Source organism: Oncorhynchus keta, chromosome 10 (assembly GCF_023373465.1).
Source record: "Oncorhynchus keta strain PuntledgeMale-10-30-2019 chromosome 10, Oket_V2, whole genome shotgun sequence".
NCBI lineage: Eukaryota > Metazoa > Chordata > Actinopteri > Salmoniformes > Salmonidae > Oncorhynchus > Oncorhynchus keta.
Genome location: NC_068430.1, coordinates 82,099,223 through 82,121,010, shown reverse-complemented (window position 1 = coordinate 82,121,010; position 21,788 = coordinate 82,099,223). Strand labels below are relative to the sequence as shown.

Here is a 21,788-nt window from a genome sequence, read left to right as displayed (position 1 = left end):
TCAGATAGAGAGAGAGAGATGTCCTACATGTCAGATAGAGAGAGAGAGAGATGTCCTACATGTCAGATAGAGAGAGAGAGATGTCCTACATGTCAGATAGAGAGAGAGAGAGATGTCCTACATGTCAGATAGAGAGAGAGAGATGTCCTACATGTCAGATAGAGAGAGAGATATGTCCTACATGTCAGATGGAGAGAGAGATGTCCTACATGTCAGATAGAGAGAGAGATGTCCTACATGTCAGATGGAGAGAGAGATGTCCTACATGTCAGATGGAGAGAGAGATGTCCTACATGTCAGATAGAGAGAGAGAGAGAGATGTCCTACATGTCAGATAGAGAGAGAGAGATGTCCTACATGTCAGATGGAGAGAGAGATGTCCTACATGTCAGATGTCAGATGAGAGAGAGAGAGAGATGTCCTACATGTCAGATGGAGAGAGATGTCCTACATGTCAGAAAGAGAGAGAGATGTCCTACATGTCAGATAGAGAGAGAGAGATGTCCTACATGTCAGATAGAGAGAGAGAGATGTCCTACATGTCAGATAGAGAGAGAGATGTCCTACATGTCAGATAGAGAGAGAGATGTCCTACATGTCAGATAGAGAGAGAGATGTCCTACATGTCAGATGTCAGAGAGAGAGATGTCCTACATGTCAGATAGAGAGAGAGAGAGAGATGTCCTACATGTCAGATAGAGAGAGAGAGATGTCCTACATGTCAGATAGAGAGAGAGATGTCCTACATGTCAGAGAGAGAGATGTCCTACATGTCAGAGAGAGAGAGAGAGAGATGTCCTACATGTCAGATGGAGAGAGAGATGTCCTACATGTCAGAGAGAGAGATGTCCTACATGTCAGAGAGAGAGATGTCCTACATGTCAGATAGAGAGAGAGAGATGTCCTACATGTCAGATAGAGAGAGATGTCCTACATGTCAGATAGAGAGAGAGAGAGATGTCCTACATGTCAGATAGAGAGAGAGAGAGATGTCCTACATGTCAGATAGAGAGAGAGAGAGATGTCCTACATGTCAGAGAGAGAGATGTCCTACATGTCAGATAGAGAGAGAGAGAGATGTCCTACATGTCAGATAGAGAGAGAGAGATGTCCTACATGTCAGAGAGAGAGATGTCCTACATGTCAGAGAGAGAGATGTCCTACATGTCAGAGAGAGAGAGAGAGAGATGTCCTACATGTCAGATGGAGAGAGAGATGTCCTACATGTCAGAGAGAGAGATGTCCTACATGTCAGAGAGAGAGATGTCCTACATGTCAGATAGAGAGAGAGAGATGTCCTACATGTCAGATAGAGAGAGATGTCCTACATGTCAGAGAGAGAGATGTCCTACATGTCAGATAGAGAGAGAGAGATGTCCTACATGTCAGATAGAGAGAGAGAGAGAGATGTCCTACATGTCAGATAGAGAGAGAGAGAGATGTCCTACATGTCAGATAGAGAGAGAGATGTCCTACGTGTCAGATAGAGAGAGAGATGTCCTACATGTCAGATAGAGAGAGAGAGATGTCCTACATGTCAGATGGAGAGAGAGATGTCCTACATGTCAGAGAGAGAGATGTCCTACATGTCAGAGAGAGAGAGAGAGAGAGATGTCCTACATGTCAGATGGAGAGAGATGTCCTACTTGTCAGAAAGAGAGAGAGATGTCCTACATGTCAGATAGAGAGAGAGAGAGATGTCCTACATGTCAGATAGAGAGAGAGAGATGTCCTACATGTCAGATAGAGAGAGAGAGATGTCCTACATGTCAGATAGAGAGAGAGAGATGTCCTACATGTCAGATAGAGAGAGATGTCCTACATGTCAGAGAGAGATGTCCTACATGTCAGAGAGAGAGATGTCCTACATGTCAGATAGAGAGAGAGAGAGAGATGTCCTACATGTCAGATAGAGAGAGAGAGATGTCCTACATGTCAGAGAGAGAGATGTCCTACATGTCAGAGAGAGAGATGTCCTACATGTCAGAGAGAGAGAGAGAGAGAGATGTCCTACATGTCAGATGGAGAGAGAGATGTCCTACATGTCAGAGAGAGAGATGTCCTACATGTCAGAGAGAGAGATGTCCTACATGTCAGATAGAGAGAGAGAGATGTCCTACATGTCAGATAGAGAGAGATGTCCTACATGTCAGATAGAGAGAGAGAGATGTCCTACATGTCAGATAGAGAGAGAGAGAGATGTCCTACATGTCAGATAGAGAGAGAGAGATGTCCTACATGTCAGATAGAGAGAGAGATGTCCTACATGTCAGATAGAGAGAGAGAGAGAGATGTCCTACATGTCAGATAGAGAGAGAGATGTCCTACATGTCAGAGAGAGAGATGATGTCAGAGAGAGAGATGATGTCAGAGAGAGAGAGAGAGAGATGTCCTACATGTCAGATGGAGAGAGAGATGTCCTACATGTCAGAGAGAGAGATGTCCTACATGTCAGAGAGAGAGATGTCCTACATGTCAGATAGAGAGAGAGAGATGTCCTACATGTCAGATAGAGAGAGAGATGTCCTACATGTCAGATAGAGAGAGAGAGAGATGTCCTACATGTCAGATAGAGAGAGAGAGAGATGTCCTACATGTCAGATAGAGAGAGAGAGAGATGTCCTACATGTCAGATAGAGAGAGAGAGAGAGATGTCCTACATGTCAGATAGAGAGAGAGATGTCCTACGTGTCAGATAGAGAGAGAGATGTCCTACATGTCAGATAGAGAGAGAGAGATGTCCTACATGTCAGATAGAGAGAGAGAGATGTCCTACATGTCAGATAGAGAGAGAGATGTCCTACATGTCAGATAGAGAGAGAGATATGTCCTACATGTCAGATGGAGAGAGAGATGTCCTACATGTCAGAGAGAGAGATGTCCTACATGTCAGATAGAGAGAGAGAGATGTCCTACATGTCAGATGGAGAGAGAGATGTCCTACATGTCAGATAGAGAGAGAGATGTCCTACATGTCAGATAGAGAGAGAGATGTCCTACATGTCAGATGGAGAGAGAGATGTCCTACATGTCAGAGAGAGAGATGTCCTACATGTCAGAGAGAGAGAGAGAGAGAGATGTCCTACATGTCAGATGGAGAGAGATGTCCTACTTGTCAGAAAGAGAGAGAGATGTCCTACATGTCAGATAGAGAGAGAGAGATGTCCTACATGTCAGATAGAGAGAGAGAGATGTCCTACATGTCAGATAGAGAGAGAGAGATGTCCTACATGTCAGATAGAGAGAGAGAGATGTCCTACATGTCAGATAGAGAGATGTCCTACATGTCAGAGAGAGAGATGTCCTACATGTCAGAGAGAGAGATGTCCTACATGTCAGATAGAGAGAGAGAGAGAGATGTCCTACATGTCAGATAGAGAGAGAGAGATGTCCTACATGTCAGAGAGAGAGATGTCCTACATGTCAGAGAGAGAGATGTCCTACATGTCAGAGAGAGAGAGAGAGAGATGTCCTACATGTCAGATGGAGAGAGAGATGTCCTACATGTCAGAGAGAGAGATGTCCTACATGTCAGAGAGAGAGATGTCCTACATGTCAGATAGAGAGAGAGAGATGTCCTACATGTCAGATAGAGAGAGATGTCCTACATGTCAGATAGAGAGAGAGATGTCCTACATGTCAGATAGAGAGAGAGAGAGAGATGTCCTACATGTCAGATAGAGAGAGAGAGAGAGAGATGTCCTACATGTCAGATAGAGAGAGAGATGTCCTACGTGTCAGATAGAGAGAGAGATGTCCTACATGTCAGATAGAGAGAGAGAGATGTCCTACATGTCAGATAGAGAGAGAGAGAGATGTCCTACATGTCAGATAGAGAGAGATGTCCTACATGTCAGATAGAGAGAGAGATATGTCCTACATGTCAGATGGAGAGAGAGATGTCCTACATGTCAGAGAGAGAGATGTCCTACATGTCAGATAGAGAGAGAGAGATGTCCTACATGTCAGATGGAGAGAGAGATGTCCTACATGTCAGATAGAGAGAGAGATGTCCTACATGTCAGATAGAGAGAGAGAGATGTCCTACATGTCAGATGGAGAGAGAGATGTCCTACATGTCAGAGAGAGAGATGTCCTACATGTCAGAGAGAGAGAGATGTCCTACATGTCAGAGAGAGAGATGTCCTACATGTCAGAGAGAGAGAGAGAGATGTCCTACATGTCAGATGGAGAGAGATGTCCTACTTGTCAGATAGAGAGAGAGATGTCCTACATGTCAGATAGAGAGAGAGAGATGTCCTACATGTCAGATAGAGAGAGAGAGATGTCCTACATGTCAGATAGAGAGAGAGAGATGTCCTACATGTCAGATAGAGAGAGAGAGATGTCCTACATGTCAGATGAGAGAGAGATGTCCTACATGTCAGATGGAGAGAGAGATGTCCTACATGTCAGAGAGAGAGAGATGTCCTACATGTCAGATGGAGAGAGAGATGTCCTACATGTCAGAGAGAGAGATGTCCTACATGTCAGAGAGAGAGAGATGTCCTACATGTCAGATGGAGAGAGAGATGTCCTACATGTCAGAGAGAGAGATGTCCTACATGTCAGATGGAGAGAGAGATGTCCTACATGTCAGAGAGAGAGATGTCCTACATGTCAGAGAGAGAGAGAGAGAGATGTCCTACATGTCAGAGAGAGAGATGTCCTACATGTCAGAGAGAGAGAGAGAGAGATGTCCTACATGTCAGATGGAGAGAGAGATGTCCTACATGTCAGAGAGAGAGATGTCCTACATGTCAGAGAGAGAGAGATGTCCTACATGTCAGATAGAGAGAGAGAGATGTCCTACATGTCAGATAGAGAGAGAGAGAGATGTCCTACATGTCAGATAGAGAGAGAGATGTCCTACATGTCAGATAGAGAGAGATGTCCTACATGTCAGATAGAGAGAGAGATGTCCTACATGTCAGATAGAGAGAGAGAGAGAGATGTCCTACATGTCAGATAGAGAGAGAGAGAGATGTCCTACGTGTCAGATAGAGAGAGATGTCCTACATGTCAGATAGAGAGAGAGAGAGATGTCCTACATGTCAGATAGAGAGAGAGAGAGATGTCCTACATGTCAGATAGAGAGAGAGAGAGATGTCCTACATGTCAGATAGAGAGAGAGAGATGTCCTACATGTCAGATGGAGAGAGAGAGAGATGTCCTACATGTCAGATAGAGAGAGAGAGATGTCCTACATGTCAGATAGAGAGAGAGAGATGTCCTACATGTCAGATGGAGAGAGAGAGAGATGTCCTACATGTCAGATAGAGAGAGAGAGATGTCCTACATGTCAGATAGAGAGAGAGAGATGTCCTACATGTAAGATAGAGATGTCCTACATGTAAGATAGAGAGAGAGAGAGATGTCCTACATGTCAGATAGAGAGAGAGATGTCCTACATGTCAGATAGAGAGAGAGATGTCCTACATGTCAGATATATATTAATGTATTGTTTAGCCTCGCCTCCAGTCTTCTTTTTCTTATATCAGTATTGAATGTAGTGTCAATAAGCTTGTCCCCTACAAACATTACTCTTACTAACTGACTCTTCTGTTGATTGGTTAGAATTTAGGTAGCTCAAGAAGAGATGTACAGCCATGATTTGTAAGAACCAACGCTGGAGAAGAGAAGCAGGTACGGGGAGTTGAACATTAAATAAGGGACAGACGCCCTCAGAATCCGGTATGCAACGACAAACTAACATTATTCCTGAAGCAGGGAACATATATTTGGAACAGACAGATATAGGGGAGGATATGGCACAGGTGATTGAGTCCAGGTGAGTCCAATAATCGCTGATGCGCGTGCTGGGGGAAGGCAGGAGTGCGTAATGCTGGCGAGCCTGGTGCCTTCGAGGGCCAGAGAGGGGGAGCAGGCGTGACATGATTAGACAGTGCAATCTGTAATATCCTGTAATATCTTACCTACTGAGCCATTGTACTGTTGATTTGATGTATTATATGGAATGAATGATTGCTTTCTGTTTAATCTTAATGAGATCACCTGGATTCACACAATCACTCCTCGGCTGCAGTCACCTATCCGGACCCGTTTTACTGTCGACGTTATCTACCCGAAGGAGATCCGGCTGGCTCCTCCGTCGCGACGTTACCTGAATGCCCATCTGCGGCCTGCTAACCATTAGCTGTCTTACCGGCTGCTATCTGAATAGACAATCGGACAATTTATTTATTTTTATTATTATTATGTTTCTTCTTGGGCCTCTATAACTATATCTATTGTTTTTATTTTTGTTGTTGTTGTGTGATTTGGACTAATCCCCTCTACCACACGGAACCCCACTAATCTACTGACGGAACGCAAGAGGTGGCTAACAACAGACCTCCATCCTATGCTAGCTTGCTACCGATGTCCTGGCTAGCTGTCTAAATCGCCGTGACCCCCAAACCAACCACTCCACTCACTGGACCCTATTGATCACTCGACTAAGGATGCCTCTCCTTAATGTCAATATGTCTTGTCCATTGCTGTTCTGGTTAGTGTTTATTGGCTTATTTCACTGTAGAGCCTTTAGTCCTGCTCACTATACCTTATCCAACTTATTAGTTCCACCACCCACACATGCAATGACATCTCCTGGTTTCAATGATGTTTCTAGAGACAATATCTCTCTCTTCATCTCTCAATACCTAGGTTTACCTCCACTGTATTCACATCCTACCATAGCTTTGTCTGTACATTATACCTTGATGCTATTTTATCGCCCCCAGAAACCTCCTTTTACTCTCTGTTCCAGACGTTGTAGACGACCAATTCTTATTGCTTTTAGCCGTACCCTTATTCTTCTCCTCCTATGTTCCTCTGGCGATGTAGAGGTGAATCAAATCAAATCAAATCAAATTTATTTATATAGCCCTTCGTACATCAGCTGATATCTCAAAGTGCTGTACAGAAATCCAGGCCCTGCAGTGCCTAGCTCCTCTCCTATTCCCCAGGCGCTCTCTTTTGATGACTTCTGTAACCGTAATAGCCTTGGTTTCATGCATGTTAACATTAGAAGCCTCCTTCCTAAGTTTGTTCTATTCACTGCTTTAGCACACTCTGCCAACCCGGATGTTCTAGCTGTGTCTGAATCCTGGCTTAGGAAGACCACCAAAAATTCTGAAATTTTAATTCCAAACTACAACATTTTCAGAAAGACAGAACTGCCAAAGGGGGCGGTGTTGCAATCTACCTGCAGAGTTCTGTCCTACTATCCAGGTCTGTACCCAAACAATTTGAACTTCTACTTTTAAAAATCCACCTCTCTAAAAACAAGTCTCTCACCGTTGCCGCCTGCTATAGACCCCCCTCTGCCCCCAGCTGTGCTCTGGACACCATATGTGAACTGATTGCCCCCCATCTATCTTCAGAGCTCGTGCTGCTAGGCGACCTAAACTGGAACATGCTTAACACCCCAGCCATCCTACAATCGACACTTGATGCCATCAATCTCACACAAATTATCAATGAACCTACCAGGTACCCCCCCAAAGCCTTAAACACGGGCACCCTCATAGATATCATCCTAACCAACTTCCCCTCTAAATACACCTCTGCTGTCTTCAACCAAGATCTCAGCGATCACTGCCTCATTGCCTGCATCCGTAATGGGTCAGCGGTCAAACGACCTCCACTCATCACTGTCAAACGCTCCCTGAAACACTTCAGCGAGCAGGCCTTTCTAAATCGCCCAAGCCTTCCCCATTTCTCCTTCTCCAAAATCCATTCAGCTGATGTTCTGAAAGAGCTGCAAAATCTGGACCCCTACAAATCAGCCGGGCTAGACAATCTGGACCCTTTCTTTCTAAAATAATCTGCCGAAATTGTTGCCACCCCTATTACTAGCCTGTTCAACCTCTCTTTTCTGAGATTCCCAAAGATTGGAAAGCAGCTGCGGTCATCCCCCTCTTCAAAGGGGGGGACACTCTTGACCCAAACTGCTACAAACTGCTACAGACCTATATCTATCCTACCATGCCTTTCTAAGGTCTTCGAAAGCCAAGTCAACAAACAGATTACCGACCATTTCGAATCTCACCATACCTTCTCTGCTATGCAATCTGGTTTCAGAGCTGGTCATGGGTGCACCTCAGCCACGCTCAAGGTCCTAAACGATATCTTAACCGCCATCGATAAGAAACATTACTGTGCAGCCGTATTCATTGATCTGGCCAAGGCTTTCGACTCTGTCAATCACCACATCCTCATCGGCAGACTCGACAGCCTTGGTTTCTCAAATGATTGCCTCGCCTGGTTCAACAACTACTTCTCTAAATGCATGCTCTTCAACCGATCGCTACCTGCACCTGCCCGCCTGTCCAACATCACTACTTTGGACGGCTCTGACTTAGAATACGTGGACAACTACAAATACTTAGGTGTCTGGTTAGACTGTAAACTCTCCTTCCAGACCCATATCAAACATCTCCAATCCAAAGTTAAATCTAGAATTGGCTTCCTATTTCGCAACAAAGCATCCTTCACTCATGCTGCCAAACATACCCTTGTAAAACTGACCATCCTACCAATCCTCGACTTTGGCGATGTCATTTACAAAATAGCCTCCAATACCCTACTCAACAAATTGGATGCAGTCTATCGCAGTGCAATCCGTTTTGTCACCAAAGCCCCATATACTACCCACCATTGCGACCTGTACGCTCTCGTTGGCTGGCCCTCGCTTCATACTCGTCGGCAAACCCACTGGCTCCATGTCATCTACAAGACCCGGCTAGGTAAAGTCCCCCCTTATCTCAGCTCGCTGGTCACCATAGCATCTCCCACCTGTAGCACACGCTCCAGCAGGTATAACTCTCTAGTCACCCCCAAAACCAATTCTTTCTTTGGCCGCCTCTTCTTCCAGTTCTCTGCTGCCAATGACTGGAACGAACTACAAAAATCTCTGAAACTGGAAACACTTATCTCCCTCACTAGCTTTAAGCACCAGCTGTCAGAGCATCTTACAGATTACTGCACCTGTACATAGCACACCTATAATTTAGCCCAAACAACTACCTCTTTCCCTACTGTATTTATTTAATTTATTTATTTAGCTCCTTTGCACCCCATTATTTTTATTTCTACTTTGCACATTCTTCCACTGCAAATCTACCATTCCAGTGTTTTACTTGCTATATTGTATTTACTTTGCCACCATGGCCTTTTTTGCCTTTACCTCCCTTCTCACCTCATTTGCTCACATTGTATATAGACTTGTTTATACTGTATTATTGACTGTATGTTTTGTTTATTCCATGTGTAACTCTGTGTCGTTGTATCTGTCAAACTGCTTTGCTTTATCTTGGCCAGGTCGCAATTGTAAATGAGAACTTGTTCTCAACTTGCCTACCTGGTTAAATAAAGGTGAAATAAAAATAAATAAGAGGGGTCTGTTGAATGTTATTATGGAGTCAGTTGAATGTTAGTTCTGGTTAAACCTACACTGAACTGTGATGGTGATGTATATAGAATGATAGACAGAATGTACATTTTACCTCTAGTGTGATCTCTCTCTAACTTCTCTGCCAGATCATCCAGATTCATCCTCCTCAGGATCCAGATTGTGTTCCTCACAGCTCCCTCAGGGGCGTATCTCTTCACCATCTGATCCACTGTGTCCTGTCTGTCAGTGTTCTCCAGCTGGCTCTCTGGGATGGGAGGAAAGCCTAACATCCAGCCACTAGTGTCAGGTAAGACTGAAATATCTTCAGCTGTTCTTCAGTGAGCTCCTCCAGACTGGTCAGCAGCAGAGCTGGAACATCCAACATGGAGCGTCTCTAAAATAACAAAGAAGATAAGATATAAGAGAATAGAAATACTGACTACTGATATAAAGAACATGAACATCGCCACACACAACGTGGTACAGGAATATACTCCGATGTTTTGGTGTGTTGAAATGAACGGACTATGACAGTGAGTACAGGTGATGTAACATATGAGGGTAGAACTGACTATGACAGTGAGTACAGGTGATGTAACATATGAGGGTAGAACTGACTATGACAGTGAGTACAGGTGATGTAACATATGAGGTAGAACTGACTATGACAGTGAGTACAGGTGATGTAACATATGAGGGTAGAACTGTAGAACTGACTATGACAGTGAGTACAGGTGATGTAACATATGAGGGTAGAACTGACTATGACAGTGAGTACAGGTGATGTAACATATGAGGTAGAACTGACTATGACAGTGAGTACAGGTGATGTAACATATGAGGTAGAACTGACTATGACAGTGAGTACAGGTGATGTAACATATGAGGTAGAACTGTAGAACTGACTATGACAGTGAGTACAGGTGATGTAACATATGAGGGTAGAACTGACTATGACAGTGAGTACAGGTGATGTAACACATGAGGTAGAACTGACTATGACAGTGAGTACAGGTGATGTAACATATGAGGTAGAACTGTAGAACTGACTATGACAGTGAGTACAGGTGATGTAACATATGAGGGTAGAACTGACTATGACAGTGAGTACAGGTGATGTAACATATGAGGTAGAACTGACTATGACAGTGAGTACAGGTGATGTAACATATGAGGTAGAACTGTAGAACTGACTATGACAGTGAGTACAGGTGATGTAACATATGAGGTACAGGTGAGAACTGAGGTAGAACTGACTATGACAGTGAGTACAGGTGATGTAACATATGAGGGTAGAACTGACTATGACAGTGAGTACAGGTGATGTAACATATGAGGGTAGAACTGACTATGACAGTGAGTACAGGTGATGTAACATATGAGGGTAGAACTGACTATGACAGTGAGTACAGGTGATGTAACATATGAGGGTAGAACTGACTATGACAGTGAGTACAGGTGATGTAACATATGAGGGTAGAACTGACATGACAGTGAGTACAGGTGACAGTGTACAGGTGATGTAACATATGAGGGTAGAACTGACTATGACAGTGAGTACAGGTGATGTAACATATGAGGTAGAACTGTAGAACTGACTATGACAGTGAGTACAGGTGATGTAACATATGAGGTTAGAACTGTCTATGACAGTGAGTACAGGTGATGTAACATGAGGGTAGAACTGTAGAACTGACTATGACAGTGAGTACAGGTGATGTAACATATGAGGGTAGAACTGTAGAACTGACTATGACAGTGAGTACAGGTGATGTAACATATGAGGGTAGAACTGTAGAACTGACTATGACAGTGAGTACAGGTGATGTAACATATGAGGGTAGAACTGTAGAACTGACTATGACAGTGAGTACAGGTGATGTAACATATGAGGTTAGAACTGTCTATGACAGTGAGTACAGGTGATGTAACATATGAGGGTAGAACTGTAGAACTGTCTATGACAGTGAGTACAGGTGATGTAACATATGAGGTAGAACTGTAGAACTGACTATGACAGTGAGTACAGGTGATGTAACATATGAGGGTAGAACTGTAGAACTCACTGTTAACTGTAGCACACACATTTCAGACAGCATGTGGTTTGTCCGCAATGACATTTGACCTCTGACATGGCCACTAGTCTTACCCTCATTACTAGACCCTCCTTCCTCCTTCTCCATTTATCACTGTCTGATGAGTCTCTCCACCATGTTGTTGCTGTGGTAGATACAGGTATAGAAGAGAAGTGAAGAGAGGTAATGGTATATTTGTTTTATTACATGATCAATTATTAATTTAAATCATGTTGTCTTTTGTTTGAAGGAACGTTTGACACATTTTCTTAACAGTGTTACCTCTAGTGTGATCTCTCTCTAACTTCTCTGCTACATCATGTCGGTCCATCTCCATCAGGATCCAGATTGTGTTCCTCACAGCTCCCTCAGGGCCGTAACTCATCACCATCTGATCCACTGTGTCCTGTCTGTCAGTGTTCTCCAGCTGGCTCTCTGGGATGAGAGGAAAGCCTAACATCCTGCCACTAGACTGAAATGTCTTCAGCTGATCTTCAGTGAGCTCTTGCAGAGTGGTCAGCAGTAGAACTGGAAAGAGAGAAACAGGGAAACAGAGGGGAAGACAGGAGGGGGATAGAGTCAGTTAGGGTCCTTGTCTACAGTCCTACTTCTCTGATCTCTAACTTCTCTAACGTGATTATTCTGGTTCATCTTCCAGATCAGGAAGCTCAGGAAGAGATATACAGTCATGATTAGAAAGTGTCATCTGTTTGTGAAATCTTCCCTATTGTATTGGTGACTGTATGGAATGTAATGAATGTTGTATTGTTGTTTAATCATCATGGGGTCACCTGGATACATCATGAATAAACATTATAAAAGAGGGGTCACCTGGATACATCATGAATAAACATTATAAAAGAGGGGTCACCTGGATACATCATGAATAAACATTATAAAAGAGGGGTCACCTGGATACATCATGAATAAACATTATAAAAGAGGGGTCACCTGGACACATCATGAATAAACATTATAAAAGAGGGGTCACCTGGATACATCATGAATAAACATTATAAAAGAGGGTCACCTGGATACATCATGAATAAACATTATAAAAGAGGGGTCACCTGGATACATCATGAATAAACATTATAAAAGAGGGGTCACCTGGATACATCATGAATAAACATTATAAAGAGGGGTCACCTGGATACATCATGAATGAACATTATAAAAGAGGGGTCACCTGGATACATCATGAATAAACATTATAAAAGAGGGGTCACCTGGATACATCATGAATAAACATTATAAAAGAGGGGTCACCTGGATACATCATGAATAAACATTATAAAAGAGGGGTCACCTGGATACATCATGAATAAACATTATAAAAGAGGGGTCACCTGGATACATCATGAATGAACATTATAAAAGAGGGGTCACCTGGATACATCATGAATAAACATTATAAAAGAGGGGTCACCTGGATACATCATGAATAAACATTATAAAAGAGGGGTCACCTGGATACATCATGAATACACATTATAAAAGAGGGGTCACCTGGATACATCATGAATAAACATTATAAAAGAGGGGTCACCTGGATACATCATGAATAAACATTATAAAAGAGGGGTCACCTGGATACATCATGAATAAACATTATAAAAGAGGGGTCACCTGGATACATCATGAATGAACATTATAAAAGAGGGGTCACCTGGATACATCATGAATGAACATTATAAAAGAGGGGTCACCTGGATACATCATGAATAAACATTATAAAAGAGGGGTCACCTGGATACATCATGAATAAACATGATAAAAGAGGGGTCACCTGGATACATCATGAATGAACATTATAAAAGAGGGGTCACCTGGATACATCATGAATGAACATTATAAAAGAGGGGTCACCTGGATACATCATGAATAAACATGATAAAAGAGGGGTCACCTGGATACATCATGAATGAACATTATAAAAGAGGGGTCACCTGGATACATCATGAATGAACATTATAAAAGAGGGGTCACCTGGATACATCATGAATGAACATTATAAAAGAGGGGTCACCTGGATACATCATGAATGAACATTATAAAAGAGGGGTCACCTGGATACATCATGAATAAACATTATAAAAGAGGGGTCACCTGGATACATCATGAATAAACATTATAAAAGAGGGGTCACCTGGATACATCATGAATAAACATTATAAAAGAGGGGTCACCTGGATACATCATGAATAAACATTATAAAAGAGGGGTCACCTGGATACATCATGAATAAACATTATAAAAGAGGGGTCACCTGGATACATCATGAATAAACATTATAAAAGAGGGGTCACCTGGATACATCATGAATAAACATTATAAAAGAGGGGTCACCTGGATACATCATGAATAAACATTATAAAAGAGGGGTCACCTGGATACATCATGAATAAACATTATAAAAGAGGGGTCACCTGGATACATCATGAATACACATTATAAAAGAGGGGTCACCTGGATACATCATGAATAAACATTATAAAATGATAAAAGAGGGGTCACCTGGATACATCATGAATACACATTATAAAAGAGGGGTCACCTGGATACATCATGAATAAACATTATAAAAGAGGGGTCACCTGGATACATCATGAATACACATTATAAAAGAGGGGTCACCTGGATACATCATGAATAAACATTATAAAAGAGGGGTCACCTGGATACATCATGAATAAACATTATAAAAGAGGGGTCACCTGGATACATCATGAATACACATTATAAAAGAGGGGTCACCTGGATACATCATGAATAAACATTATAAAAGAGGGGTCACCTGGATACATCATGAATAAACATTATAAAAGAGGGGTCACCTGGATACATCATGAATAAACATTATAAAGAGGGTCACCTGGATACATCATGAATAAACATTATAAAAGAGGGTCACCTGGATACATCATGAATAAACATTATAAAAGAGGGGTCACCTGGATACATCATGAATAAACATTATATATAAATGAATGAACATTATAAAAGAGGGGTCACCTGGATACATCATGAATAAACATTATAAAAGAGGGGTCACCTGGATACATCATGAATAAACATTATAAAGAGGGTCACCTGGATACATCATGAATGAACATTATAAAGAGGGGTCACCTGGATACATCATGAATAAACATTATAAAGAGGGTCACCTGGATACATCATGAATAAACATTATAAAGAGGGGTCACCTGGATAAACATTATATTAAAGAGGGGTCACCTGGATACATCATGAATAAACATTATAAAAGAGGGGTCACCTGGATACATCATGAATGAACATTATAAATGAATAAACATTATAAAAGAGGGGGGTCACCTGGATACATCATGAATAAACATTATAAAAGAGGGTCACCTGGATACATCATGAATGAACATTATAAAAGAGGGGTCACCTGGATACATCATGAATAAACATTATAAAAGAGGGGTCACCTGGATACATCATGAATAAACATTATAAAAGAGGGTCACCTGGATACATCATGAATAAACATTATAAAGAGGGTCACCTGGATACATCATGAATAAACATTATAAAAGAGGGGTCACCTGGATACATCATGAATAAACATTATAAAGAGGGTCACCTGGATACATCATGAATAAACATTATAAAGAGGGGTCACCTGGATACATCATGAATAAACATTATAAAAGAGGGGTCACCTGGATACATCATGAATAAACATTATAAAGAGGGGTCACCTGGATACATCATGAATAAACATTATAAAAGAGGGGTCACCTGGATACATCATGAATAAACATTATAAAAGAGGGGTCACCTGGATACATCATGAATAAACATTATAAAAGAGGGGTCACCTGGATACATCATGAATAAACATTATAAAAGAGGGGTCACCTGGATACATCATGAATAAACATTATAAAGAGGGGTCACCTGGATACACCTGGATACATCATGAATAAACATTATAAAAGAGGGGTCACCTGGATACATCATGAATAAACATTATAAAAGAGGGGTCACCTGGATACATCATGAATAAACATTATAAAAGAGGGTCACCTGGATACATCATGAATAAACATTATAAAAGAGGGGTCACCTGGAATAAACATTATACATCATGGATACATCATGAATAAACATTATAAAGAGGGGTCACCTGGATACATCATGAATAAACATTATAAAAGAGGGGTCACCTGGATACATCATGAATAAACATTATAAAAGAGGGGTCACCTGGATACATCATGAATAAACATTATAAAGAGGGGTCACCTGGATACATCATGAATAAACATTATAAAGAGGGGTCACCTGGATACATCATGAATGAACATTATAAAAGAGGGGTCACCTGGATACATCATGAATAAACATTATAAAAGAGGGGTCACCTGGATACATCATGAATAAACATTATAAAAGAGGGGTCACCTGGATACATCATGAATAAACATTATAAAAGAGGGGTCACCTGGATACATCATGAATGAACATTATAAAAGAGGGGTCACCTGGATACATCATGAATGAACATTATAAAGAGGGGTCACCTGGATACATCATGAATAAACATTATAAAAGAGGGGTCACCTGGATACATCATGAATGAACATTATAAAAGAGGGTCACCTGGATACATCATGAATAAACATTATAAAAGAGGGGTCACCTGGATACATCATGAATAAACATTATAAAAGAGGGGTCACCTGGATACATCATGAATAAACATTATAAAAGAGGGGTCACCTGGATACATCATAAAAGAGGGGTCACCTGGATACATCATGAATAAACATTATAAAAGAGGGTCACCTGGATACATCATGAATAAACATTATAAAAGAGGGGTCACCTGGATACATCATGAATAAACATTATAAAGAGGGTCACCTGGATACATCATGAATAAACATTATAAAAGAGGGTCACCTGGATACATCATGAATAAACATTATAAAAAGGGGTCACCTGGATACATCATGAATAAACATTATAAAGAGGGGTCACCTGGATACATCATGAATAAACATTATAAAAAGAGGGTCACCTGGATACATCATGAATAAACATTATAAAGAGGGGTCACCTGGATACATCATGAATACACATTATAAAGAGGGGTCACCTGGATACATCATGAATAAACATTATAAAAGAGGGGTCACCTGGATACATCATGAATACACATTATAAAGAGGGTCACCTGGATACATCATGAATAAACATTATAAAAGAGGGTCACCTGGATACATCATGAATACACATTATAAAAGAGGGTCACCTGGATACATCATGAATAAACATTATAAAGAGGGGTCACCTGGATACATCATGAATACACATTATAAAAAGAGGGTCACCTGGATACATCATGAATAAACATTATAAAAGAGGGGTCACCTGGATACATCATGAATAAACATTATAAAAGAGGGGTCACCTGGATACATCATGAATACACATTATAAAAGAGGGGTCACCTGGATACATCATGAATAAACATGATAAAAGAGGGGTCACCTGGATACATCATGAATAAACATTATAAAAGAGGGGTCACCTGGATACATCATGAATAAACATTATAAAAGAGGGGTCACCTGGATACATCATGAATAAACATTATAAAAGGGGTCACCTGGACACATCATGAATAAACATTATAAAAGAGGGGTCACCTGGATACATCATGAATGAACATTATAAAAGAGGGGTCACCTGGATACATCATGAATAAACATTATAAAAGAGGGGTCACCTGGACACATCATGAATAAACATTATAAAAGAGGGGTCACCTGGATACATCATGAATGAACATTATAAAAGAGGGGTCACCTGGATACATCATGAATAAACATTATAAAAGAGGGGTCACCTGGACACATCATGAATACACATTATAAAAGAGGGGTCACCTGGATACATCATGAATGAACATTATAAAAGAGGGGTCACCTGGATACATCATGAATAAACATTATAAAAGAGGGATCACCTGGATACATCATGAATAAACATTATAAAAGAGGGGTCACCTGGATACATCATGAATAAACATTATAAAAGAGGGGTCACCTGGATACATCATGAATAAACATTATAAAAGAGGGGTCACCTGGATACATCATGAATAAACATTATAAAAGAGGGGTCACCTGGATACATCATGAATAAACATTATAAAAGAGGGGTCACCTGGATACATCATGAATAAACATTATAAAAGAGGGGTCACCTGGATACATCATGAATAAACATTATAAAAGAGGGGTCACCTGGATACATCATGAATGAACATTATAAAAGAGGGGTCACCTGGATACATCATGAATAAACATTATAAAAGAGGGATCACCTGGATACATCATGAATAAACATTATAAAAGAGGGGTCACCTGGATACATCATGAATAAACATTATAAAGAGGGTCACCTGGATACATCATGAATAAACATTATAAAGAGGGGTCACCTGGATACATCATGAATAAACATTATAAAAGAGGGGTCACCTGGATACATCATGAATGAACATTATAAAAGAGGGGTCACCTGGATACATCATGAATGAACATTATAAAAGAGGGGTCACCTGGATACATCATGAATGAACATTATAAAAGAGGGGTCACCTGGATACATCATGAATAAACATTATAAAAGAGGGGTCACCTGGATACATCATGAATACACATTATAAAAGAGGGGTCACCTGGATACATCATGAATAAACATTATAAAAGAGGGGTCACCTGGATACATCATGAATACACATTATAAAAGAGGGGTCACCTGGATACATCATGAATAAACATTATAAAAGAGGGGTCACCTGGATACATCATGAATACACATTATAAAAGAGGGGTCACCTGGATACATCATGAATAAACATTATAAAAGAGGGGTCACCTGGATACATCATGAATACACATTATAAAAGAGGGGTCACCTGGATACATCATGAATAAACATTATAAAAGAGGGGTCACCTGGATACATCATGAATAAACATTATAAAAGAGGGGTCACCTGGATACATCATGAATACACATTATAAAAGAGGGGTCACCTGGATACATCATGAATAAACATTATAAAAGAGGGGTCACCTGGATACATCATGAATAAACATTATAAAAGAGGGGTCACCTGGATACATCATGAATAAACATTATAAAAGAGGGGTCACCTGGATACATCATGAATAAACATTATAAAAGAGGGGTCACCTGGATACATCATGAATAAACATTATAAAAGAGGGGTCACCTGGATACATCATGAATAAACATTATAAAGAGGGTCACCTGGATACATCATGAATAAACATTATAAAAGAGGGGTCACCTGGATACATCATGAATGAACATTATAAAAGAGGGGTCACCTGGATACATCATGAATGAACATTATAAAGAGGGGTCACCTGGATACATCATGAATAAACATTATAAAAGAGGGGTCACCTGGATACATCATGAATAAACATTATAAAAGAGGGTCACCTGGATACATCATGAATAAACATTATAAAAGAGGGGTCACCTGGATACATCATGAATGAACATTATAAAAGAGGGGTCACCTGGATACATCATGAATGAACATTATAAAAGAGGGGTCACCTGGATACATCATGAATAAACATTATAAAAGAGGGGTCACCTGGATACATCATGAATAAACATTATAAAGAGGGGTCACCTGGATACATCATGAATGAACATTATAAAAGAGGGGTCACCTGGATACATCATGAATAAACATTATAAAAGAGGGGTCACCTGGATACATCATGAATAAACATTATAAAAGAGGGTCACCTGGATACATCATGAATAAACATTATAAAAGAGGGGTCACCTGGATACATCATGAATAAACATTATAAAAGAGGGGTCACCTGGATACATCATGAATGAACATTATAAAAGAGGGGTCACCTGGATACATCATGAATGAACATTATAAAAGAGGGTCACCTGGATACATCATGAATAAACATTATAAAAGAGGGTCACCTGGATACATCATGAATAAACATTATAAAAGAGGGATCACCTGGATACATCATGAATAAACATTATAAAAGAGGGGTCACCTGGATACATCATGAATAAACATTATAAAAGAGGGTCACCTGGATACATCATGAATAAACATTATAAAAGAGGGGTCACCTGGATACATCATGAATAAACATTATAAAAGAGGGGTCACCTGGATACATCATGAATGAACATTATAAAAGAGGGGTCACCTGGTTACATCATGAATAAACATTATAAAAGAGGGTCACCTGGATACATCATGAATAAACATGATAAAGAGGGTCACCTGGATACATCATGAATGAACATTATAAAAGAGGGGTCACCTGGATACATCATGAATGAACATTATAAAAGAGGGTCACCTGGATACATCATGAATAAACATTATAAAAGAGGGGTCACCTGGATACATCATGAATAAACATTATAAAGAGGGTCACCTGGATACATCATGAATGAACATTATAAAAGAGGGGTCACCTGGATACATCATGAATGAACATTATAAAGAGGGGTCACCTGGATACATCATGAATGAACATTATAAAAGAGGGGTCACCTGGATACATCATGAATGAACATTATAAAAGAGGGGTCACCTGGATACATCATGAATAAACATTATAAAAGAGGGTCACCTGGATACATCATGAATAAACATTATAAAAGAGGGTCACCTGGATACATCATGAATAAACATTATAAAGAGGGTCACCTGGATACATCATGAATAAACATTATAAAAGAGGGTCACCTGGATACATCATGAATGAACATTATAAAAGAGGGGTCACCTGGATACATCATGAATAAACATTATAAAAGAGGGGTCACCTGGATACATCATGAATAAACATTATAAAAGAGGGGTCACCTGGATACATCATGAATAAACATGATAAAGAGGGGTCACCTGGATACATCATGAATGAACATTATAAAGAGGGGTCACCTGGATACATCATGAATGAACATTATAAAAGAGGGGTCACCTGGATACATCATGAATGAACATTATAAAAGAGGGGTCACCTGGATACATCATGAATGAACATTATAAAGAGGGGTCACCTGGATACATCATGAATAAACATTATAAAAGAGGGGTCACCTGGATACATCATGAATAAACATTATAAAAGAGGGATCACCTGGATACATCATGAATAAACATTATAAAAGAGGGGTCACCTGGATACATCATGAATAAACATATAAAAGAGGGGTCACCTGGATACATCATGAATAAACATTATAAAAGAGGGGTCACCTGGATACATCATGAATAAACATTATAAAAGAGGGTCACCTGGATACATCATGAATAAACATTATAAAAGAGGGGTCACCTGGATACATCATGAATAAACATTATAAAAGAGGGGTCACCTGGATACATCATGAATAAACATTATAAAAGAGGGGTCACCTGGATACATCATGAATGAACATTATAAAAGAGGGGTCACCTGGATACATCATGAATAAACATTATAAAAGAGGGGTCACCTGGATACATCATGAATAAACATTATAAAAGAGGGGTCACCTGGATACATCATGAATAAACATTATAAAAGAGGGGTCACCTGGATACATCATGAATAAACATTATAAAAGAGGGGTCACCTGGATACATCATGAATGAACATTATAAAAGAGGGGTCACCTGGATACATCATGAATAAACATTATAAAAGAGGGTCACCTGGATACATCATGAATAAACATTATAAAGAGGGGTCACCTGGATACATCATGAATAAACATTATAAAAGAGGGGTCACCTGGATACATCATGAATAAACATTATAAAAGAGGGTCACCTGGATACATCATGAATAAACATTATAAAAGAGGGGTCACCTGGATACATCATGAATGAACATTATAAAGAGGGGTCACCTGGATACATCATGAATGAACATTATAAAAGAGGGTCACCTGGATACATCATGAATAAACATTATAAAAGAGGGGTCACCTGGATACATCATGAATAAACATTATAAAAGAGGGTCACCTGGATACATCATGAATGAACATTATAAAAGAGGGGTCACCTGGATACATCATGAATAAACATTATAAAAGAGGGGTCACCTGGATACATCATGAATAAACATTATAAAAGAGGGGTCACCTGGATACATCATGAATAAACATTATAAAAGAGGGGTCACCTGGATACATCATGAATAAACATTATAAAAGAGGGGTCACCTGGATACATCATGAATAAACATT

General features: G+C 40.2%; 1 protein-coding gene across 6 annotated transcripts in view; it reads right to left on the bottom strand.

The window, feature by feature from the left end:
• Positions 1–21,788, bottom strand: part of LOC118378724 (uncharacterized) — an 89,527-nt gene that overhangs the window by 26,873 nt on the left and 40,866 nt on the right. For 5 of the 6 annotated variants that reach the window (XM_052528517.1, XM_052528522.1, XM_052528516.1 and 2 more), the window contains one exon: positions 11,755–12,000. The exons of the other annotated variant lie outside the window; for it this stretch is intronic. In XM_052528517.1, the coding sequence (XP_052384477.1) occupies positions 11,755–12,000 (246 nt within the window). The remainder of the gene's footprint in view (positions 1–11,754; positions 12,001–21,788) is intronic. 6 annotated transcript variants of the gene reach the window in all.